The sequence below is a fragment of the Erythrolamprus reginae genome, chromosome 1 (assembly GCF_031021105.1).
Source record: "Erythrolamprus reginae isolate rEryReg1 chromosome 1, rEryReg1.hap1, whole genome shotgun sequence".
Lineage (NCBI taxonomy): Eukaryota > Metazoa > Chordata > Lepidosauria > Squamata > Dipsadidae > Erythrolamprus > Erythrolamprus reginae.
This window is the reverse complement of record NC_091950.1, coordinates 87,120,978-87,145,501: the sequence shown is the minus strand read 5'-3', so window position 1 is coordinate 87,145,501 and position 24,524 is coordinate 87,120,978. Positions and strand designations below refer to the sequence as shown.

At 36.9% G+C, this 24,524-nt stretch overlaps 2 protein-coding genes across 6 annotated transcripts; one reads left to right on the top strand and one right to left on the bottom strand.

Moving 5' to 3' along the window:
• Nucleotides 1-1,771: 1,771 nt before the first annotated feature.
• HAUS2 (HAUS augmin like complex subunit 2) lies at nt 1,772-12,577 on the bottom strand. 3 transcript variants are annotated; one of them, XR_011557504.1, is made up of 7 exons: nt 12,224-12,577; nt 8,111-8,203; nt 6,448-6,517; nt 4,483-4,615; nt 2,618-2,726; nt 1,872-2,227; nt 1,772-1,825 (listed from the first exon to the last, which is right to left on the bottom strand). XR_011557504.1 is itself a non-coding variant. In XM_070734372.1 (6 exons), the coding sequence occupies exons 1-6, from the start codon at nt 12,311-12,313 to the stop codon at nt 2,078-2,080; spliced, it is 645 nt and encodes a 214-aa protein (XP_070590473.1). In that variant the 5' UTR covers nt 12,314-12,544; the 3' UTR covers nt 1,772-2,077. The 3 variants fall into 3 exon arrangements, 2 of the variants coding, with proteins under 2 accessions (XP_070590473.1, XP_070590486.1); XM_070734372.1 differs by having other exon boundaries at nt 1,772-2,227; nt 12,224-12,544; XM_070734385.1 differs by having other exon boundaries at nt 1,772-2,227; nt 12,110-12,247.
• Nucleotides 12,578-12,632: 55 nt separating this feature from the next.
• Nucleotides 12,633-24,185, top strand: LRRC57 (leucine rich repeat containing 57). 3 transcript variants are annotated; one of them, XM_070757845.1, is made up of 6 exons: nt 12,633-13,050; nt 17,012-17,170; nt 18,600-18,735; nt 19,202-19,470; nt 21,383-21,568; nt 23,207-24,185. In XM_070757845.1, the coding sequence occupies exons 2-6, from the start codon at nt 17,087-17,089 to the stop codon at nt 23,246-23,248; spliced, it is 717 nt and encodes a 238-aa protein (XP_070613946.1). In that variant the 5' UTR covers nt 12,633-13,050; nt 17,012-17,086; the 3' UTR covers nt 23,249-24,185. The 3 variants fall into 3 exon arrangements, with proteins under 3 accessions (XP_070613946.1, XP_070613935.1, XP_070613926.1); XM_070757834.1 differs by having other exon boundaries at nt 12,683-13,144; nt 16,985-17,170; XM_070757825.1 differs by having other exon boundaries at nt 12,685-13,050; nt 16,985-17,170.
• The last annotated feature ends 339 nt before the right edge of the window (nt 24,186-24,524 follow it).

Here is a 24,524-nt window from a genome sequence, read left to right as displayed (position 1 = left end):
ATAAACACAATAGAAATCGAAAGTACAATATATTTTTACATAAGAGTACTGTATATGATAGCCAAGAATCATAGGTAAAACAAAGCCTTGTTTTAGTGTTATATACAATATAAATTGTGCCCCCTAGTGATAAATATCAGCATTGCAAAAAGAAAGGATTTCTGATTGCACATTGCTGTTGCAGCCTGTTCATGGTACAGTACTGTATTGTTATTAATTATTGTGAGTCCAGCCAATGTAATTTATGCTTTGCTTAGGAATATAAAGCAGTATTTTTTTTAACCTACTGATCACTAATCCTTAAGAAAACTCTGTCAAAACTTCCATTATATTTAACTCTTAAAATAAAGCTTTCAAATTCAACATAATTCCTGGTGACTTCACAAATGTATCTTTGTAATTTTCTTTAAAAGAATATATAGTTCAGTCTTTTCAGGAAGCTATATTTATGTTAACTAATAATTTAGTTTTCAAGGAAAATTCATTACTTTCAAATTAAATGGTATTTAGGATTTGAGGTTGAAATCCCAAACACGAGGATATAAATGCTGTTGAATTTCAGCATAGAAATCTGGTTAGTTGGTCACCAGGAATCAAACTGAAATATGTTATTTTTACTACTTTTAATCAATCTAGGTAGGGATTGAAAACTTAAATAGAGTCAAGTGGGTTATTACTGCACGTGGATAATTGACTATCACCATACCAGAGCTATAAATTAGATTGGAAAGATGAAAACTTGTCCCAGAAAAAAGATTGGCATACCCAAAAAGCAGACATACATGTCCAGAGTACACATGTCCAAAGTTTATCACGAAAGGCCTTATTTTGTTTCTGCTGAAATATGCTTAGAATTACAGAACCGGAGAATTAAACCCAAATGCCGTATTTGGCTCTTTAGATACAACAAACAATAATTTTCCAATTATTAAATAAATCAGTCTCTAAATTCACACAATGCTAATCAAACCAAGGCTAATGTCCAAAGAGACTTAAGAGACTAAGGATAGCAATCTGCCTGTAGTGAGTTAATTTGGATTCCTGGACAAAGCAGTCAGTCAGATCAATGACCTACTGGCCTTTTCCAATTATCTGGAGGTCTAGGCTGAGAGGAAATGCTTAGCATATTCTCAAATCCTGTCACTGTTTACATTTACTAAAGTAGTATTTTCTTACAAAGTATAAAAATAAAGATTCTTGAAAATACCCATAAAGCAAACAAATGGCTCATCAAACAAACGCAGAGTTCTCACTTGAGGCACAAATGATTAAGCTGAAAGTTTGGACACTTTATGTGAAGATCTAGCTCTTTGTCAAGGCTGTGATGCTGTGAAAAGGTGGGAAAAGGAGAAGAGAATGACCAGCAGCAAGTGCCCAGAGAAAGGAAAATGCTTCGTTCGCTCTGGGCTGCCAAAGCCTCCTTAAGCACCACTGAAAGGCTCTTCTGGCAGCCCAGAAAAACCCGAGATGGCCAGGATTAAAGGGGGAATGGCAGGAAACTGGCCGGGCCTTGGTGCCGCTCTCAAATTTCCTGGGAAATTTTTCTGGGGTTGGGTTCTTAAGTAGAAAATGGTTCTTAAGAAGAGGCAAAAAAATCTTGAACACCCAGTTCTTATCTAGAAAAGTTATTAAGTAGAGGCATTCTTAAGTAGAGGTATCACTGTATCATCAATGCAGTATTTACAAGGTAGCAAATGACATGTTCATTTACGAGCTCACACTTTGAACTGTTATTGACAGATATCTGGATCAAATAAACATGAATCCAAAGTTAGCTTTCAAAATTTGGTTTATTTGCTTTCTATAAATAACATATATACTGTACCTAAAAAAGTTGTTTTTAAGACAGTGTTAACCTTTCATTAAAACACTTCTCAGGCACTTAAAGAGAAATTGTCAGTAATTGAATATCTGTAACCATTTTCCACACAACACTATTTCTATACATATATTTTAATTCAGAATCTAGATGCAAATGGTTACAAATCTAAAAGGAAGAATAAAATGCATGTGTATTTTATTAATCCCACAAAATTATAAGCTAGCTTTGGAATAGAAAAAGAGAAAAATAAATGTATTATCGTATACTTTTGAAAAAAGAATCTAATCCAACAATCATCTCCGTATTCTCAAAGATTCCTTTTTGTTTCTCTCTCCACTCCAAGATTTGTTCTGCCAGTTGTTCTGTCTCTGTTGCCAGTAAGTTCACCTTTGCTAATGCACCCTTCTGTAATATAATATGAAAATAAATATTTCAGTAGTATTTGGCAAGATTTTAAAACTTAAAAGCTAAAAAAAAGCTCAAAGCCAATGTAATTTTAATAGTATATGCTGGTTTATTCAATATACTGTTTGACAATAAGTATAGTAGCAAAAAAATTAGTATCTTTTCATTTCAGGAGGAAGTGCAGTATGAATTAAAGTACTGCAGCAATTTGCATTTTCCCCAAAGCATTTCCCATATGTTTCCTTTCAGGTTACAGAGCCATCATATTGTAGACTGGTACTATATTTCTAGACTAAGAACTAAGATGTTATTTGTACTACCCAAAAAGCTGACCTTAGGGAACAGAAAGAATATTAGTGAAATGTTAAAATATTACCGGTACCGACTTACCATATTTCTAATGTCTTCAGGTATTTCAAGGATGTTTCTTACAGTAAGTAAGTGAGATTCTAATTTCTCAATAAAAGCTGCTGCCAGTACCAGTAATTCTACCACATCTCTAAAGTACAAGAAGCAAAGATACATTATTCCATATTCAGTTTGAGAAGGTTTTAGAATCTTTGGATTTTATTTCTAAATTCTCCCCAATTTAAAAATGTATTTAAAAACTATACCAACTTTCTATAAACACTCTCAAACCTGAAATATACTCCAATCATAACAACCATACCAGGGTATTAATATAAAACCTAATATACTAAATAGCAAAACCTAGTTAAACTATTTGAAAAAAGACAAAATGCCTCTATAAATAAATAAAAATGTGAATAACTAACTATTCACACACCCCTTTCAAATTGTCAAGCTTCTCAAGGAAAGATCTTCTCCCTAAGCTTATCCTTTACACCTTCAACAGTGGTGGGCCACAAAGTTCTAAAGCAAATCTCAAAATAGAAGAGAATTGATATAGGCTCAGTAATGGTTTAAAGTAATGTGGCCAGACTATCTAGAGCTGTAAAAATTAGTACCAATGATATAAGGTGAGCCGTAAAATAAATAAACAGCACAATAAATACAAGGATATGATGCAGTCCAATGATCTTGGACTATAGATGACTATATTTTCATACGATGTATTTTATTAAATGAGCACCGAAGAATTGATGCCTTTGAACTATGGTGCTGGAGAAGACTCCTGCAAGTCCCTTGGACTGCAAGTCAATCAAACTGGTCAGTCCTAGAAGAGATCAACTCTGACTGCTCTTTAGAAGGCCAGATCCTGAAAATGAAACTCAAATACTCATTTGGCCACCAATTGAGACGGAAGGACTCACTGGAGAAGAGCCTAATGCTGGGAAAAATGGAGGGCAAAAGAAGAATGGGATGACAGAAAATGAGGTGGCTGGATGGAGTCACTGAAACAGTAGGCGTTAAGCTTAAATATTCTCCAGAGGATGGTAGAGATCAGAAAGGCTTGGGGAATGTTGTCACTATGTTTTGGACATGACTTTGCAACTAATAACAAACACTTTTATTAAATGGAAAATTTGCTAAAAACATCCAGCACAACCGTAAAATGTAGCTGACAGAACCTATCTTCTGATGTTAAAAAATAAAATAACCCTTTGAGTTCCTCCCATTCAGGAACAGAGTTTGGTTCCTCCCAGTACCCCTGAACCAGTAGCGATCCGCTGGTGACATCAAGATAACATCACCGAACCAAATCAGGTCCGTGGGCACCATCTTTTTTCGAATTCTTTTTGGAGGTGGTGGTACATTTTTCCCCCTGCGCATACGCAGAAGCTAAATTTCCAGCATCATTTTGTTTTTGGAGGGTTTTTTTTAAAGGGTTTTTTTGCATTGCACATGTGTGCATGCGCAAAGTGCCCATGTTCCCTCCAGTGCAGCTATGTGGCATGGGAGGAAGCAAACCAACAGCGAGGTAAGTTGGAACCCACCCCTGTTCAGGACCCAAGATAAAATGTGTGTTTTACTAATACCAGCAGATTGTCATTGTACCTGACTGTCGTAAGAATGCCATTATTATTCCCCCGTACAAAGAGAAAGGTAGCAAGAATGAACATAAATTTTACAGGGAAATGTGTTTGGTAGAAATGTTAAGAATGCAAGGGTGGGTTGGATAGTGGTTAGAATGCAGCCAATTCCAAGGAATGAAAGGATGTTGAAAGAAGCAAAAACAACTGGGCATACAAGTATGCTACTACCCACTTTTATCAGCCCCAAACTCTACTGGACTCTCAGATTTCACCAATAATAGATACTAAGCAAACATATAAAATTAGGAAGTTTGACACCTGTGGAAGGCAGCTTCTATAGGCAGACTTTCTCGACACAGTGGTTTAAGTAGTTTTTGCCTCAGAGTTAGTTTATCTTTTAGTACTGCATCCAAATGCCTGTTCATTGCTTGCAAAGCTTGGCACTTCTGAGCTATGAAAAAGAAAATGACAAAATAAAATTGGCTGGTGCATCAATGTAAATCAGGGTTACAGAACATTTGGAGAAAAACTAACTTAGATCATAGACTTCCCAATATGAATTCTGGTATATTGTCAGGAGACACCTGGATAAATGAAAAAGCAAGTAATAGCAGAGAAAGAGAAGATGGGAAAAAAGGATTTATAAATTGTCCAGGGAGTACTAGGGCTTGCTGGGCAACTGCTAAACATCTAATTAGTACATTCCAATGTTATTCTGTATTTATAGTTCAACTTTTGAATGTATATCATCTCAAAATTCTTACACTAACGATGACAGCACACATTGGAATTATATTCAATTTTCTAAAAGGACATTTTCCCATATAATGAAAGTGTCCCTTTTTCCTCCTTTGCAATTTTTTTGCAAACAATTAGTGACATCCTCACAAATTGATCCTTATGGTACAGAGGAGTGTATTTTAATCCCATATTCTGTATTATTATTTTAATGGAAGCTGCTTTTCAAAACAATATTGCCAAAGAGGCTTACAATATCTATAATGTTTCTAAAGGGAACAATCTCTCTTTCCACTCAAGTAGACAATGCTGCATTTTAAAATATGTTGGCAAACCAGTTTGTTCCAATAGTTAGATCAAACTTACCTCGCTGCCAGTTGCTTCCTCCTGCCATGTGGGTGCATCGTTAGCAGTGTTGGGTGGGAAGAGGGAGCCAAAAAAAAAGATGACGACTGCATGCACAGTGCCAGAAACTTGGCTTTTGCACATGCTCAAGAGAAAAAAAATTTTTTTTTTAAAAAGCCAAAAATAAGATGGCAACCACACACACAGTGCCAAAAACTCAGCTTCTGTACATGCTCAGAACAATTAAAAAATATTTTTTTTAAAAAAAATCAACAATAGTAATAAGCTGAAAACAAGATGGTGGCCACATGCACCGTGCTGAAAACTTGGCTTTTGCACATGCTCAGAAGAAAAAAAAAATGCCCCCATTTTTTTTTTTAAAAAAAGATGGTGGCACCCATGGACCAGCACTGACTGAACAGGTTCTGTGACAGCATCATAATGTCACCATACTACCAGTTCGGGTAAACCAGTCCGAACCAGAAAGAACCCACCTTTGGTTAAGGCGCAATTAGAAGCCAGGGTCCGAAAAGCGGACCCTGCACCTGTGGGAATACTCTAGCAAGAAGAATTAGAAGACAGGACATTGTGGATTTATTTGCTTAATAGATGTATATGGTTGCCATTACAAATATATGACTGAGTGGCTAATATAAAAAATGATAACAACATATCTCTTGAGTGATGGGACTCAGAACATGCCCTTATGTATGATCAAATAAGATGGGTAGAAATTACCAGGGAGAGATGACTTATAAATAACTCAGCCCCAAGTCACAAAGGGCTTTAATGATGCTGGCCAACACTGAATTACATGTTGAAATATACTAGTTGCCTATGCAGTCTGTGGCACTGGGATGTCACATCTGCTGACTATGCCACTACATTCAGCACTAAATGAAACTTCCAGATGCTTGTAAAACATGTTGCAGTAGAGTTTAAGCTAAAGATTCCTAGGGAATGAGTGATTATAAGTAAGAGATAGACAACAGCTGGATAATTTTGGGCCAGTGACTTTCCCTTAGTCCTAGTTACTTGCAAGTCACTTCTGAAAATACTACCAACAAAACTGTACAACAAATAATTCAAAAAGAACTTTCCAATTGTATGAACATACAAAATAAACACAAAGTCTTATATTATGTCCAATTACTTAACTACATACCTGAAAGATTAAACAGCAATTTTAACAACACTTACTAAGATAAAAAGGATGAGTAATGTCTGCTGTTTCTTTTTCCATTTGCAGGGCTTCTGTCTCCAAATTAATCTGTAACATTGAAACAGTGCTTTAACATTTTTGTGCAATTATTTTAAGTGTTTGAAGTTACATGCTAAAATGATGCTCCATTATTTTTATTAATTAATTAATTAACTAATTAATTAATTAATTAATTTTACATAGAAACATAGAAGATTAATGGCAGAAAAAGACCTCATGGTCCATCTAGTCTGCCCTTATACTATTTCCTGTATTTTATCTTTGGATGGATATATGTTGCATGTTTAAATTCAGTTACTGTGGTTTTACCAACCACGTCTGCTGGAAGTTTGTTCCAAGCATCTACTACTCTTTCAGTAAAATAATATTTTCTCATGTTGCTTCTGATCTTTCCCCCAACTAACCTCAGATTGTGCCCCTTGTTCTTGTGTTCATTTTCCTATTAAAAACAATTCCCCCGCCTGAACCTTATTTAACCCTTTAACATATTTAAATGTTTCGATCATGTCCCCCCATTTCCCTTCTGTCCTCCAGACTATACAGATTGAGTTCATTAAGTCTTTCCTGATACGTTTTATGCTTAAGACCTTCCACCGCTTTTGTAGCCCGTCTTTGGACCTGTTCAATCTTATCAATATCTTTTTGTAGGTGAGGTCTCAAGAACTGAACACAGTATTCCAAATGTGGTCTCACCAGCGCTCTATACAGCAGGATCACAATCTCCCTCTTCCTGCTTGTTATATCTCTAGCTATGCAGCCAAGCATTCTACTTACTTTCCCAACCGCCTGACTGCACTGTTCACCCATTTTGAGACTGTTTACAAGTATTTGTAATGCAAATGTTTAAATATACAGTATTCATTTTGCATATTTGAACTAGATGGTTTATTTTACTGTATAGCTCTTGAGAATTCACTTCTGGCCAAAAAGACTGGAAACCAGCCAAAAAATTATAAACCAGGGAAAACCATGGTCACATGACTGCAGAGGGCTGCAACCAGCCATAAAAGTGAGCTGGTTTCCATGATCAGAAAGTGGTCAGGTGACCATGGATATGTATTCCAATCATTGGAATTCCATAATAGATTATAAGTAGTTTTTGGGGAGGGGGGAGAGAAGAGGTAAATTCCTCCCAGTTCACACAGGTTATATAGAACCGGAAGCAAATCGCTGGTGATGTCATAGAGCCGGTTCTGTCGGTGCTGATCCATAGATGCCACATCTTTTGTTTGGGAAAAAATGTTTTAAATTTTTTTAAAAATTGCTGATTTTTTTTCTATGCATGGGAGTGGGTGGGTATTTTTTTTAACTTTTGACACTCTGCATGTGCACGCAAAGCAAGTGAATGCCTATGAGGCGCAGTAGGAAGTGAACCAGCAGCGAGGTAAGTTAGAACCAACCCCGGGAGGGAGTGGGTTGTCTGTTATTAAGTTGTTGATAAGCAAGGACTACTTGTATACAAAAAAAGGGAGGGGGCATTATAGACCTGTAATACATACCCTTTCCTCCCTCTGAAAACTTCAGAGGTATTACTGACTTCTCTTCTGGAACAGAAGGTATTGTGACTAATGGAGCAAATGTTCACACTTCACATCATTTTTATCAAAATAAGTCTTGTTCTAGTACTAAAATATTATTTACCCGGCTGACTTCAGTTTGGAGATCAGCAATTTGTTCTGCTTCTGAGATATAAGTAAAACAAGCAGATGGTTTTCCACATATATCTAGAGTCCCCTGCAAAAGATAGGAAAAAGATAAACCAACTCAAACACTCATGAAATTAGGATTGAAGTTTAGAACATTTACTTGTAAATAAAGCTCAATTAATTTTGAAACTAATAAAATTTTAGAAAAGTATCAGTTACTAAGAGAGACGAACGCATAAAATACATACATGTAACTTTTAAGTGTTTTATTTTTTCTTCATGTTGCTGTCTCAAAAGTAAAATCTACAGTTGGAAATTACTGTTGTATGATGTTTTGTAATAAATCTTTACAATCTAAAATTCTATATATACCTCAGAATATCAAGCTTATACAATAGCACACAAAGGTAATTTAACCAAAATACGTATCTATTATGAAGAGTAGGTTATTCCAACAGCAATCAAAGGATTCATTTAAAATAAAAGTGATTACCAATAAGGGCCAGAATGCAATTCAAATATTTATGAAATATATATTTTATGTTACTCTTATCTATTAAAATATGATGCATTAGGTATCTGCAACATTATGGACTATTTAATGAATAAGAAACCTTCGGTTTGCACTTTATATATAGTGTTTTTGCTTTCCAAGCATGGTAAATAAACAGAGGCAACTTGTATGATAAAAGAACAGAAATATGAACAAATATGTTTACAAGGTACCTGAGCAGGCAAAGGAGACAGGGACAATTAGAAAAAAAGGGCAGACACAGGACATACTATATTTTTAAGTTGCTTCAAAGGGTGACAAAATTACAGCAAAAAACTGCAAGACATGTACTTAGGCTAAATGTATATGAAATTACTTCTTCCAAGATCAGTTTTTTCAATTGCAATATTTTCCCAACAATCTTTATTTTCAAATGTTATGATAGAAATCCATGACAACTCATGTGATCTACAAATTACATTACCATATTTTTTTGCACTGTAAGACTTTCTGAACCATAAGATGCACCTAGATTTTGGGGAGGAAGACAAGAAAACAAAAATCTGCCTCTGCCTCCAAGCATCCAGTGGTATTCATCTGGCTAGCATCCTAGCAGCAAATAGTCTGGTCACTATCGCAGCCTGATTTAACATGAGCAGCTGATTGGCAGTTGGATTGGCTGCCTGGAATATCACCCATCAGTTGTTCAGGTCATATGGATAACCACTGCCTACCATCGCCTCCACACATCCCATTTTTTCGGCCTCCGTGTGCCCCATTTTGCCTCCGTGTGCCCCATTTTCAGCCCATTTCAGGTGGCAGGGATTACTGCCACTGCCTATTGCCGCCGGCAATTAGCGGCAGCCACAATCCCTGCTGCCTGTAACGGGACGAAAATGAGGTTCGTGGAGGCTGAAAATGGCCAAAGGAAGCAGTTGGGTAGGGGGCTTCGAAAACATTCCCTCTATAAGATGCACAAACATTTCCACACACTTTTTGGGGCGGAAAGTGTGTCTTATAGTATGAAAAATACGGTAATCCTAAATTTGAAGGGGCTGGATTGAAACTGATTGCTAGAATCAGAAAATAAATTAAATAATGTAAATTTGGGCCACTGAGTCTGTTAACAGATAACAAAGAATAAAAAAAGCAAACAATTTACAATATACTGTGAAAACAATCCAAAATTTTTAAAAAACTACAAAAACTCAAAAAGCCAGACAATATTTGATTTTAATACCTGCTGGATGGAAAACATAAGGACAATGACATGTCTTCCTTTTGTCAGACATCTGGGAAGCCCGTAGACAGAGGAAAATAGTGTTCCTCTCTTAGAAATTAATTCCTAGTTACTTGACTATGGCAGCAGATCTGACATAAGGGTTGCTCACAAGCATGTCCCGTTTTTTTTCAAAATCGTTTTTCATATCCAAAAATTGGAAGAGCACTCTATGAAATTCAGTGGAAATTCCTACAAAAATAACAGTGGGCGTACCTATACTGAAGTATTTTCTTAATATAGAGTGTTTCTAGGGTAGAAGAAGATTCAAATCACATTTTGTTCCAATGCGTGCATTTCGTGTATGTGTCACATTGAGTTCGTGGGATCCAAGAACATACAGGAAGTAATTATTACAATGGAGTGGCATTTACATTGTTTGAGGGCAGATGCCCCACCATGCAAATCTGTCCTGCTTATTTATTTTTATTTATTTGTCAAACATGTATAAGATAACACATATAAGAATAAATATGATTATGAATATAGGATAAGGATACAAATAAATGGGGACAATAGAACAGGGAACATATGCATGCTGGTGCACTTATCGAATCTCAATAGACTCAAGATTGACTCAGCCTTTCATCCTTCCAAGATCAGTAAAATGAAGACCCAGATTGTTGGGGGGCAATATTCTTACTCTCTGTAAACTGCATAGAGAGGGCTGTAAAGCACTGTGAAGCAGTGTATAAGTCTAAATGCTACTGCTATTATGCACGCCCCTTACAGACCTCTTAAGAATGGGGTGAAGTCCACAGTAGTCAGTCTAAGGTTAAAGTTTCGGGGGCTTGGGGAACATAACTACAGAGTCAGGCAGTGCATTCCATGCATTGACCACTCTGTTGCTGTAGTTGTATTTTCTGCAATTGAGTTTGGAGCAGTTTACTTATGTTTGTATCTATTGTGTGTGCTTTGCTCTTGCATTATGCCCTCCACTCGCAACAGGTAATATCATACGCAACTAGATTTAAAAACCTAGGTTTAGAAAGCTTAGAACTACAGTACGTTGCCTTAAACATGACCTAGGCATAGCCCATAAAATCATCTGCAACGTCCTTCCTGTTAACAACTATTCCAGCTTCAACCACAAAAACACACAAGCACACAACAGATACAAACTTAAAGTAAATCGCTCCATACTCGACTACAGGAAATATGATTTTAGTAACCAAGTAGTTAATGCATGGAACTCTCTACCTGACTTTGTAGTATCATCACCTAGCCCCCAAAACTTTACCCTTAGACTATCCACTGTTGACCTCTCCTGATTCCTAAGTAAGGGGTGTGTGTAAGTGCCCTGTCCCAATGTTTCTCTCTTACTAGTATCATGTATATCAGTGTTTCCCAAAGTGTGGTACGCATACCCCCAGGTATGGGATGAGTTTGGTAGGGGTACACATTGCACCTGAGTTTGGTGGGGATAGTTCTGAAATACATCTTGCCTTTTCCAACTTCATATTTATGTGAAGTTGCTTTTTCAGCATTTGTAAACATTAAGTTGAAAAAAAGGAACAGACTATTAGACATGGAACCACATCTCAGATTAAAATTAACAATCAGGGAACCAAATTATGATGATCTGTCATCTCATCACAAGCAATTTTATCCTTCTCATTGATCTAAATAAATGTTATTTATAATATAACTTTTATTTATGAATAATTTTATTTTTCGTTTACTGTTTTTCATATGTACCAAAAAAAGGAAAGAAGAAATATATTTTGATTGTTATTAAAATACATCTTTTTTTTTGATGAGGGGTTAAGAAAATTATAGAAGGGGTACACATATGTCAAAAGTTTGGGAAACACTGATGTATATAAACATTGTTATATCTTTGTATACTACCAATAGTAGTTGACAAAATTAATAAATAAAAATAAATAAATATTGGCGGTTGAAGCTGAAGTAATCACTGATTACTTCAAAACATTTCGAAACATATCCTGCAGTGGAATCAGTGCAACATCCTAAATATTTTATTTATTTTATTTGTTTTGTCAAGCATGTATTGGTGGTATACAAAGATGTAACAATATTTATATACAGTATAAGACATTAGTAAAAGAGAAACATTAGGACAGGGAACCGAAGGCACTCTGGTACACTTATGCGCGCCCCTTACTGACCTTCCAATAGTGGGAAAACGGCTTTTTCTAAAGTTATTCTGGAAAAGGGACGAATGTGTTTTAAAGATATACACACGGGGACAAAAATACCTGCATCGCCTACAAATCATGAGTAACCTGGGCTTCTTTTCATTCTGGCGTTCGGCTGGAACGCTCAGCCTCAGAGGCGATTCTATTTTGCAAGGAAAGAACCAACTGCCCCACCTGAGACACCGCTCCCGCGGAGAGAGCCCGCGCCAACATCCGTCCCGCCGCCGTGGACTGCACGGGATCCCAAGGGTTGGAGGAAGCCATGGCCAGGAAAAACTCCGGCCGCCACACCGGCGCGCGCCTCAGACCGACCGGTCGACCAACCGCCTAAGAAGCGCCTCCCGGAGTGGCCTGAGACGCTCGCGGCGCCATCTTGAGTGCAGCCTGACTGTTCTCCCGCCACACGAGTCTCTCTCTTTTATCGCCGGAGACCGAAGGAGATTCCTCCCACCTCCTCTATGGGATGTTCCCATATCACGATATATATCCCAGCGCAGGGAATCTCCAACCTTGGCGACTTTTTAAGACTTGTGGACTTCAACTCCCAGAATCCCTCAGCCAGCTTTGCTGGGTGAGGGATTCTGGGAGTTGAAGTCCACAAGTTTTAAAAGTCGCCTGGGTTGGAGACCCCCCCTGTCGCAGCGGGTTCTATCAAAGCATCCACTCATCGGTACAAAGAGTTGGTGACTTTTCCCTGCTCACGGGGCGCCCGGAATAAAAAATATAACAAAAATGATACAATAATGGCGACTCTTTCGGCCATTTTGATTGTGGCGGAAGGCGCTCGGGATACTCTGGGTAATCCTCCCCCGATCTCCGAGATTCTCAAATATTATTTTTCGAGCCGAGAAGCACGCCATTAGAGGCTATGCTGGCTGTCACCCGGGCGCTTGGCTCCTCCGCGGACCACTGAAGCCACCCTGGCCGCTGTTTCTCGCCGTCCTGCGTATGCTTCTTGTTGCTAGGATGCGAGGCTGCACCGGCTAAGTAAAGGGACTGAGGTAAATGCCGTCCACCTTTCAGGATGTATTTTTTGTTTTCGGGATCTCCCTTGGCGGCTTCCCTAGGAGAGATCTACTGGAGTCGAAGTTGTTGGTAGGCTGATTAGTGGAGATTAACTCCCGTTAGAAAGCGCAGCAATAAAAATCGAGACGATTAATTTAAATGGGCAAGCGAAGAAGAAACTTTTGGGGTCTGGATGTTTATTGAGGAAGGAAGATCGATCTAATATTAAGCGTCCAGCTTTTTGTAGCCCTGACGTGTCATCCTGGAAAGTTAAATCCTCTTTGAGAAGAGGCTTTCCGTATCGCGGTAAACCATAGTTCATGCAATGCGAACCTGTTTAGCAGTGGTGGACTACTGCCCGGAGGGTGGGGGGGAGACGCAGTGGGGTAGCAAAAATGGAGCTCCACCCCAGAGCACCCAATTTGCACTGAAAGATGTTGAAAGAAAATGCAGGGAGTCCTGCATAAGCCACGCCCATAGTGTGGTAGTAAAAAATTTGGTAGCCCTTCACTGCTGTTTAGTAAAGGTGTAGTTAACTTGGACCCAGCCTCTGATCCGGATTAGTGTGCGTGGGATTAGCGTGATTTGAGTGTAGTTTACTTTCAATGGAGAAATATTTTTTCCCCTGCAAAGTTCAAGAAGTATTCTGATGGGAGAAAGAGATAGCATCCTGAGTTATCCTGCTTATTTATTCATTTATTTTGCCCCTTCCTTATCTGTGGGAGGAAGATATTTTATTATTAGGGTTTTTAGCTATTTTAAATATTACATTTGTCATACATTGTTTTATTATTGTTGTTAGCTCCCCCGAGTCTACGGAGAGGGGCAGCATACAAATCTAATAAATAAATAAATAAATAAAATAAATAAATTTTATTTTATTTTAATGCCTCCCACTCTCAAAGGACTCAGGGCCCCAATATACATGTATACTGCTCAAAAAGATAAAGGGAACACTCAAATAACACATCCTAGATCTGAATGAATGAAATATTCTCATTGAACATTTCATTTGCACAACTATTCCATTTGCACAACAGCACGTGAAATTGACTGTCAATCAGTGTTGTTTCCTAAGTGAATGGTTTGATTTCTCAGAAGTTTGATTTATTTGAATTTATATTCTGTTTTTAAGTGTTCCCTTTATTTTTTTGAGCAGTGTAGTTGTCAAACTTTGACACCAAACCTTTTGACCTTGATAATAAAAACTGAGGTTACCCCAAATTCTCTGAGTTAAGGCTGACTTCGCTTACACAAGGCTGACCTTCTCCTTACACAGTTTTCAGAGTTTCAGGAAAAAGAAGTAAAGCGGCTAGTACAGGGGTCAGCAAAACATGGCTCTGGAGCCACATGTGGCTCTTTCATCCCTCTGTCGCGGCTCCCTGTCTGTCACTCAAAATATGTGTCACAACCGCCAATGTGCGACATCCGCCAGCACGCAATTTATTGAGCTTTTTAACCCTGGTAGGCCAATCATGGATAAATCCAAGGGGAAAAAAGTTTCAGAAGAAAACAGAACATTTAATTCAACTACATTTTCTAGTTTTATTTATTTATTCATTTGTCCAATACATAAATACAAAGGAAGAAAATAGACATGTGATAATATAAAAAGAGGGTGAAAGTGAACTTAGAGGAGAGGACATATGAAAGGAAGAGAATAGTATATAAGATAGGTGAAAAAAAAGGAAAGACAATTGGACAGGAGACGAAAGGCACACCAGTGCACTTATGTACGCCCCTTACTGGCCTCTTAGGAACCTGGAGAGGTCAATCGTGGAGAGTCTAAGGGAGAAGTGTTGGGGGGTTAGGGGTTGACACAATTGAGTCCGGTAGTGAGTTCCAAGCTTCGATAACTCATGGCTGATCAGGAAATAGTCAGGCATGGGAAGGATTTTGTGGCTCCCGGTGTTTTCTGTGGGAAACTGGCCCAAATGATTCTTTGAATGTTTAAGATTGCCGACTCCTGGGCTAGTAGAAAAGCCAGCGAAAGAGAAATTTGCTAATACAGGTAGTCCTGGACTTAAAAACCATTTGTTTAGTGATCGTTTGGAATTATGATGACATTGAAAAAAGTGATTTATGACTGGCTTCCACATGACTGTTGCAGCATCCCTAAAGCCATGTGATCAAAATTTGGGCTGTCGGCAACTGGATGAAGGTTGCAGAGATCTGAAGACTCATGTAATCGCCCATTGTGACCTTCTGACAGGGAAGGTGACAATGGGGAAGAGATTTCCTTAATTACCATGTTACTAACTTACAACTGCACTGTTAACAACTGTGACAAGAAAGGTCATAAAATGGGCAACTCTTAACATCTGTCTTGTTTAGCAAAGGTAATTTTGGGCTCAATTGTGGTTGAGGACAAGGACTACCTGTACTGTCTGAAAGCTTTGTCAGATGAACAAAGTTTTCTTAATATGCCAGTGGGGGGAGAAAAAAGGAATTGCTGTTATTAATAAAAGCATTATCTTGAATGGATACAGTATATGAATTTAGAATAGAATAGAATAGAATTTTTTATTGGCCAAGTGTGATTGGACACACAAGGAATTTGTCTTGGTGCATATGCTCTCAACGTACATAAAATAAAATATACATTTGTCAAGAATCATGTGGTACAACACTTAATGATTGTCATAGAGGTCAAATAAGCAATGAAGAAGCAATATTAATAAAAATCTTAGGATATACGCAACAAGTTACAGTCATACAGTCAACATGAGAGGAAATGGGTGATAGGAATGATGAGAAAAACTAGTAGAATAGAAGTGCAGATTTAGTAGAAAGTCTGACAGTGTTGAGGGAATTTAACCTATAATCCAGGAGTGAAATGTTCCCGGTTCGGCCGTGCCTGTCAGTTGTCGGAGAGCCAGTCGCAAAGGTAGCGCAAGGCTCCACCCACCTGCCCGGGTGCAGCTACTTGAATTCTTTTACTTGGTGCATGTGCAGAGGGTTAAAGAACCCAAGTGGTGGTGTCTGGGCAGCTGGGTGGAGCCTCGCGCTGCCTTTGTGACTGGCTCTCTGATGACCAACAGACACGACTGAATCTAGAGCATTTTACCCCTGTTATAATCCCTACAGTATTTCTTTATAATATTGCTGATTTGTCACAGAAAACAGTAATTAATCAGGCAGTACTATGTTAAGGAAGGCAAAATTAGAAATAGTCAATACCATGCTACTTTTACATTGGTGTTAATGGAAAAGTATTTTAGAATAGGAAACTCTTAACTTCAAGAGCAAAATATTTAGAAAGCCAGTTGATTTTATATGAAACAAATCTTGTGACAGCAACACTGGAGAAAGCTGTGTTAGTGAAAGTTGTGCAATACTATCCATATGTGGTCAAAGGAAAGCACAGCTCAGTGGAAGCTATAACTGTGGAGTCTTGTAATTCATAGGTTTATTTACAGTGGTACCTCGGTACTCTTCATTAATTGGTTCTGGGATGAATACCAAAAATAAATAAATACCAGACATATTTTTCCATAAATAATAATGTAATGAATTACAGGGTAGCCTACACCAAAGATTAATTTTATGCAATGGGAAAGATTTGAGTAATTTATGTTTACTTGAGTCAGTGGCATGGAAGACTGAGCCTGAATTTACCATAGAGGTGAGAATATTGAGAAGAAAATCATATGGATAAACCTTTATTTAATACTCTGGTTCCCAATGTGGGGCCCATGCCTCACAGGACAGCAATTTGATTTTTAATGGGGGCAATTGGAATGTTGTTTAAGCCAACTTAATGGGCATTTAGGCTTCCTCTGTGTGGGTAGTTCACTTTTTGAATAATAAGAATTATATGTCATGGGGACGGTAAGGAGGCCTCAGAGTTTTAAAGATGCTTAGGTGGGGCATGGCTAAAAAAAGGTTGGGAACCACTGATTTAATGTATTCTCAATTTACTTTTAATAGAAAGTAATTTCATGTTGCCTAATGTAGTGTGAATGAGAGGGACTGCACTACACATCTGCCACAGTCCTTTTGCTTGCCAGTTGCAAAGACAAGAACAGAAAGATGGGAAACAGTGCCTTAAAAGCACATTTGGACACGGCCCAAAAAACAGGAGTATTCCAATTAACTGGAAAAGGCCTTTCTGAGGTAAATGTCTATTTTGTGTGCGAAAAATCATTTTCCTTTACTCCATAAAATACTAGAAAGATAAAATTATGTCTTGTTTTGGAATTCACAATATCGTCTTTTTGATTACATATTTATGGGACTGAATTGAGCTATTTCAGATTTTACATTTTGGACCATTTCAGGCTTGGAGCAAGCTATTTTGGTCTTACTGGAAATCCAATAAGTAGATTGAATCAAAGTATTTTATTTTCAGATTGATATTACCCAGTTTGTGTGTTTGTTTTTAAAAAGTTGTTTTAATTAAACAATGTCGTCTGGCGGGACCCAGGGGAAGAGCCTTCTCTGTGGGGGCCCCGACCCTCTGGAACCAGCTCCCCCCGGAGATTAGGATTGCCCCCACCCTCCTTGTCTTTTGCAAACTCCTTAAAACCCACCTCTGCCGTCAGGCATGGGGAAATTGAGACATCTCCCCCAGGCCTATATAGTTTTATGTATGGTATGCTTGTGTTAAATGTTCTTTTAAATAATGGTTTTTTAGATATTTAAATATTAGATTTGTTCTCTGTACATTGTTTTATTATTGTTGTGAGCTGCTCCGAGTCTGCGGAGAGAGGCGGCATACAAATCTTATTATTATTATTATTATTATTATTATTAATAATAATAATAATAATAATAATAATAATTGGAATTGACAAAATCTCCATCTGTCAATTGCAAAAGGCCGCTTTACTGGGATCGGCAAACATAATTTGCCGCTACATCACGCAGTCCTAGGTGCTTGGGAAGCGCCCGACTGGTGATGAAATACGAAATCCAGCATAGTGATCTCGTTTGCCGAGTTGTACTGAATAATAATAATAATAATACTGAAATCAAATGTTTGTCTCAAAATGGAACATTTGATGTTGGAATATTTCTGAATGCATTCAATTTGAACTCAATACGTTTTGCATACTTCTAATAAAAATGTTGAATATGATCTAATTAATGTCTATGCTATATTATAGAAATCAGTTTGGATTTCTAAAGGTAGGACATTTAATGGGCGCATATCCTTTATGATTGGATTTAAAAACTGCAATTCTGCAGTTTTACTAAAGCTTTCTGACTTGGATTATAAAAAGAAATATGACTTAAAGAGCTGTTTTTATCTGTTAGTTAGTTTGTTTGTTTTTCTATTAAGCAACAATGGCAGTTCATATTAGGTTTTATTTATTTTGATTTTGCATAATATGAAATACGTGATTGTGTTGGGTTTTGTTCCAATTATGGTTAAATGATTTTGGACAGATTTCCCAATCCTTTTTCAATCTTTCATGATTTGGGATATGTGACTTTCATGACTACAAAACATATTTTTTATTACAAATCTTTCTGATTCTGTAGATTTGTTGCAGTTTTTAACTCTTGGAATAATTTCATCAATATCTGAATTCTTTTTCAGTTTCCTGAAGATCTACAGAAGTTGGCAAGTAATCTCAGAACAATAGATTTGTCCAACAATAAGCTTGAATCACTCCCACCTTTTATAGGAAAGTTCTCTGTATTGAAAAGTCTTGCTTTAAATCACAACAGACTGAGTATGTTTACTTAAGTATTTTTAGCTTGCTATATATTCCATATTATTAATGTTTCAGTACTAACAAAGATTTGTTTGTAAATGCACTTACTTGTTACTAAGGTAATATGTTGCTAAATGCTAAAATAATCAAAATTATTTTGACTCTTATGAAATAGGGATTTGCTCAGCTGAAATAATTTTTATTACTCGCTCTCTGGTTCTACTCCCACATCTTCTCAACTGCAAGAGTTCTGATAGAAAATAGAACCTGTGTATTAACTCAGATAATTTTGCAGCATATAAGTAGAAGAAGTAAATTATATCTGATATATTATATACTGTATATTACAATAGAACATTTTGTTATATTATGAATCTTTATTCTAAGCATTATATAGCAGAATAAAGTATTCCGTCTTGATATTTTAATAATTGATCTTTTTTCTTGGCACCATGATTTAATTCTATTTCTAATTTATTAATAGCTGTATTACCCGAGGATCTCTGCAAGCTGAAAAAACTGGAAATTCTACATCTGAACAATAACCAATTGACACGTTTACCTAGCAACTTTGGACAACTTTCAGCGCTAAAGACTCTGAGCCTTTCTGGAAACAAGCTTCAAACTATACCTGTTCAGCTATGCAGTCTTCATCATATAGATGTGGTAGATCTTTCCAGAAATCAGATCCAGAGTATCCCAGACACAATAGGAGAGCTACAGGCCATTGAACTGAACTTAAATCAAAATCAGGTCTGGAAGTAATTTTTTGTACATTAGCATTGTTATGGGGTGTCATAAATACTATGGGATGGAGATATGGTTAATGCTATAAGCCAAATTTGCAAGAGATGGGGGTTCATTTGGCATTAAAGATAGTGCTTGGTTGACAGTGGTAAATGTGCCTGAAATTTACTAAACAATATAGTCATAAGGTCCATGTTGTAAACTGCCTTATTTAGCAATGGCAACTATGGCCATTGTTGTTGTTAACCAAATCCTACTAGTAGTTGGGAGAGGAGTCATCTTGATCCAAGTCATTCTTCCTTCCCAGCTTCAACTCTCAGGAAAGTAAGAGACTACCCTCTGGGACCCTATCCATCACCTATCTATCACCTCTCTCCATTTGGCTTCCCTGCATAGCAGTACTCCCTGCTGGTGGCGCTGGGGCTGAAGTAGGAGCATGGAGCCTGCAATCAGCCACCCCCACTTCCAAGCCTCTACCTCAGCCCTAGCACCACCAAGGAGTTCTTCCTCAAGCCCTGTACGGAGGTGCTCTACCCCAGTGCCTTGCTCTAGTCATCCTTGCTATCCAGCACTCCATGAGCTCTGCCACACCTAAGTGAACTTTGCCATCTTCCGCTACTGACAAAGTGCATTCAGTTGGCCTTATGTGTGAGGATTGTGTGTGTGTGTGTGTGTGTGTGTGTAATTACATTTTGTGTGAGCTGACGTGAGAACATCTACTACAGATAATCCTGAACTTACAACCGTTCATTTAGTTTCCGTTCAAAGTTAGAACGGCACGGAGAAAAGTGACATACGACCATTGCAGCTTCACATGATCAAAATTCAGATGCTTGACAACTAGTTCATATTTATGACCGTTGCAGTGTTCCTAGGGTCATGTGATCCTCTTTTGTGACCTGACAAGCAAAGTCAATGGGGAATCCACATTCACTTAACAACTGTGTTAGTAACTTAACAAATGCAATGATTCATTTAACAACTGGCAAGAAAAATCGTAAAATGGGGCAAACTCAACAAATGTCTCACTAAACAGCAGATACGTTGAACTCCATTGTAGTCATAACTTGAGGACTACCTGTAACAGATTCTTTTAAGGCACATTTAATAAAAGGTGAAATAGTTCTCTTAATAGAATCAAGAATTAACTCTAACATTCTAATTCATGTTAACATTGATGGAGAAAATATAAAGTACTAACAGTCCTCGACTTGCAACAGTTTACTTAGTGACCATTCAAAGTTACAACGGCAATGAAAAAAGAGACTTATTTTTCAGACTTATGACCTTGTAGCATCCTCATGGTCCCATGATCAAAATTCAAATGCTTAACAAGTGATTCATATTTATGATGGTTGCAGTGTCCTGGGGGGCATATGATTACATTTTACAACCTTCTGACAAGCATAGTCAATAGAGAAACCAGATTCACTTAACAATCAGGTACTAATTTAACAACTACAGTGATTCACTTAACAAAAGTGGCAAGAAAAGTCATAAAATGGGACAAAACTCACTTAACAAATCTCTCAACAAATTCTGGGTTCAATTGTGATAGTAAATTGAGGACTACCTGTATATTGATCCAAGTTTATAAATCCATCCCTTCTGTAAAAATTAATAATACAATTACCTTTTAAACATGTAATTAATTGGATAATCCAGAGTATGACACCATGGTCTTTCGAGACTGAAGGATGCCAATGCAATTGGAGATAATCTGCAATTGTAATTATGCATTGCTGAAACTTTCAGCAATCCTATTGTCATGGTGGCTTGATTAGTTATAGTCTTATCAATATAGTTTTTAGAAACATGAGTAATACTTTTTTTGTTTTGTTATTTAATTTTTCTAATTGGGGAGACGTGCTACGATCATTGTAACCATCTTTCTCCTTACTTTTTGGGCATATAACAGATTTCTCAGATCTCGTCCCAGATCTCTCGTTGTCCACGCCTCAAAGTTCTGCGCCTTGAAGAGAACTGTCTAGATCTAAGTGTACTTCCTCAGAGTATTCTGGGTGATTCTCAGATCTCTCTACTTGCTGTAGAGGGTAATCTTTTTGAGATCAAGAAACTCCGAGAATTGGATGGCTATGAAAAGGTTTGTTGGAAAATCCTATATATGTCTTTCTCCTTTCTACTACTTAATTGGTAACATTTTACCATATATTCGGGTAGGGTAGTGGTCAAACAACATTAGTTATAAATGAAATCATTAAAAAAATATATAGCCATTTTTAATGTCACTTTTAAATTTTTTTATTGCGCTGAGTCATCTTAAAGTTTTGGAAAACAGTTTTTACAACATTTTTCTAATGAATAGATTAATATATTGGAGTTGTATGAGTGTTTTAAAAATATGCCCTGGGTCATTGCACTAAACCTTGTACCTTTGAAAACGTTTGTCGAAGTGCTTATATAGTTTTATATAAGGACCTAAAGATCCCAGAATAGCAGATCAGGCAGCACAGATAATTATGGCTTATAGAAGTCCAGAAAAATTCTTTTGATGAACACCAAATAATAATAATAATAAATTTATTGTCATTGTCAAAAACAACGAATTGTCATTGGCAACAAAAGTCGTGTGACACCCAGAGACCAGTCCCACCATACACAAAATCAGAATAGGTAAATTTAAAAATAGAATAAAAAATAGAATAAATGTCCCACCCACTACAAATTCCCCACCCTGAACCACTAAACCATCTACATGACAGACCAAGTAATATTGTCCAACAGTTCACTGATGGTGACCCTTTAGTTTGTTGTTAACTGCGAGTATAGCTCTGGGATAAAAACCATTCAGGAAACGTGTGGTCCAAGAACATACTGGATAAGTTCTGCTGAATTTGATCCAAAGAGGTTTAATAGGAGTGATATCACATCATTATTCTTAAAATCTTCATATGAAAGCTGACATTTTATAAGCATCATGCCTATCAAAAGATTCTCTCAAACTGAACTCTTTTTGATCACATGGATTTTCACATTTAGGCTTGGTTTGTTTTTGCCCTTTTCTCGGATATTTGTTTGATCTTCCAACCTAGCTTACAACTAACCATAACTGCTCCTGATATTTTATTTTATGGTCAGTCAAGGTTAAATAGATGTTGTCACTATTTCATTGCTCATAGGTTTTTATATAAGGCAATAAAAACTTGTACTCCTATTAAACCTCCTGATCAAATTCAGCAAAACCTATGCAGTACGTTTCTTCTGTTTGGTGTTCACCATAAGAACTTTCCTTGACTTCTGTTTTAAGCCATAATAATCTGTGCTGCCCTATGTTATTCTTAGATTTCTTAGTCCTCAAGTGTGATGCACTATATATACTTAAAGGACATTGAGAACTGAAGAAGAAAGCATGATATACTATTCTATTCTGTTCTGGGTTGTTGAGATCTTTACAACTGTGATTTATAAGAGTTCAATTTTAAAGCTAACTACAATGGAGATTAGTGGCAAGTCATATGATTAAAGTGGGCCCTCTTGAATGGACTAAACACTACTTGAATAAGACTAGCTATGAATCTCGTCTAACAGGAGATTTAGGAAAGAACACAGAAGGTCTGAATTAATATAGTTCTGAAATTGTAGCTAGTCAGTACAAATAGGTTATGTACTAAACAGAAAATAATAGAAAATAATAAAATTAAATGAACTCTTTGCAAGAGTTATCTAGAATTTGATTTATGTGATATATTTATCAACAAAACTTTTTTTAAAAACATTCTAGTATATGGAGAGATTCACTGCTACAAAGAAAAAATTTGCCTGAACTACTGTGCCAGTTTTATCTCGTGAATGAAAGGACAAGAAATGTGACTGATGTGTGGATCCAAAATGAACAAACCTGTTGGGAAAATGACATTCAAGCCTTCATATAAAGACAAGAGAACAGTGGCCTCTTGGTTTCAAAATGCCTTGATGTTTTAGATCTCACAAAATGAATCCAAGAATTTGGTAACTTTGGATATAATGCTTAACATCCACCTGTTAAATCTTCATCTGCAAAGATTAAGAAGAAAATTACAAAATGACCTGAACTGAAGAGGTTTTATGAGAGTTTCTGAGAACCTCATACATAGGACGCAGGACAGATGGAGATAATGGGTTAAGTGTCTAGTATCATCTGCCAGGAGACTCACTAATTTAATATAGATTAATTCCACAATCCAAATCCATCCGTCTCTTAGCTTTAAATATTTTACAGTGTATGTAGGGCTGGCCATTTGAAAGATTATGTACAATAGAAGCACAAATTATGGATGAGCAGATAGTGGCTTAATATACGTAATAAAAAACAGTTGTCCTAGATTCACATCACAGTCATTCTATAGATGATTTGTCTTCCATTGCTAGTCAAATAGTTCACCTTAGTGTGCTAAACTGATGGCTTACATAATAGGACACTGTTTGCATTTGAATCATGGGAGTAACAAACTCCAATGTTTGAGGGAAGGGTTTGATCACTGTATTGATGCCTTATGTAAAGCACCCATGTATGTTTAAAATATGCAATCTTGGAATAATTTACATGCTTTTTACAAAAACCATACCTCCACAACTTTCTTAAACTTTTTTGGCACCTTTTGACAAAATAAGCTGAAATATATTCTTATGTAATTGGAATGGCAAACATATGCAGCTGAAGCTTTCTGTAAAATATACTGTTTGTGTAAAAGAAATTAAAATGAAAAGCAACTCTATAACCATAGGAAATGGTCATAAATGAAAATGATTGGATGTTTCATTGTTGGGTTGAAACACACAATAACCCTTACATGATTCTTACAAGTATTTTTCATATACTACAGGTTCCAGCTATATTTCTCATTTTTTCCATTGCTACTTATAATCATAACTGTAAAATCCCATTATATGTTGCATGTGTTACAAATCAACTATTGGTACTATGAGAACCAATGAGTAATCATGCTATTTCTTCCAATAGCAGTGCTGGGAATGAGATTGGAGATGAAAGGAGTTGGGTCAGTTGTGAAACCTAGGAAATAGTAATAATATCTCTTAACTATCCATAGCTTAGATTTCTT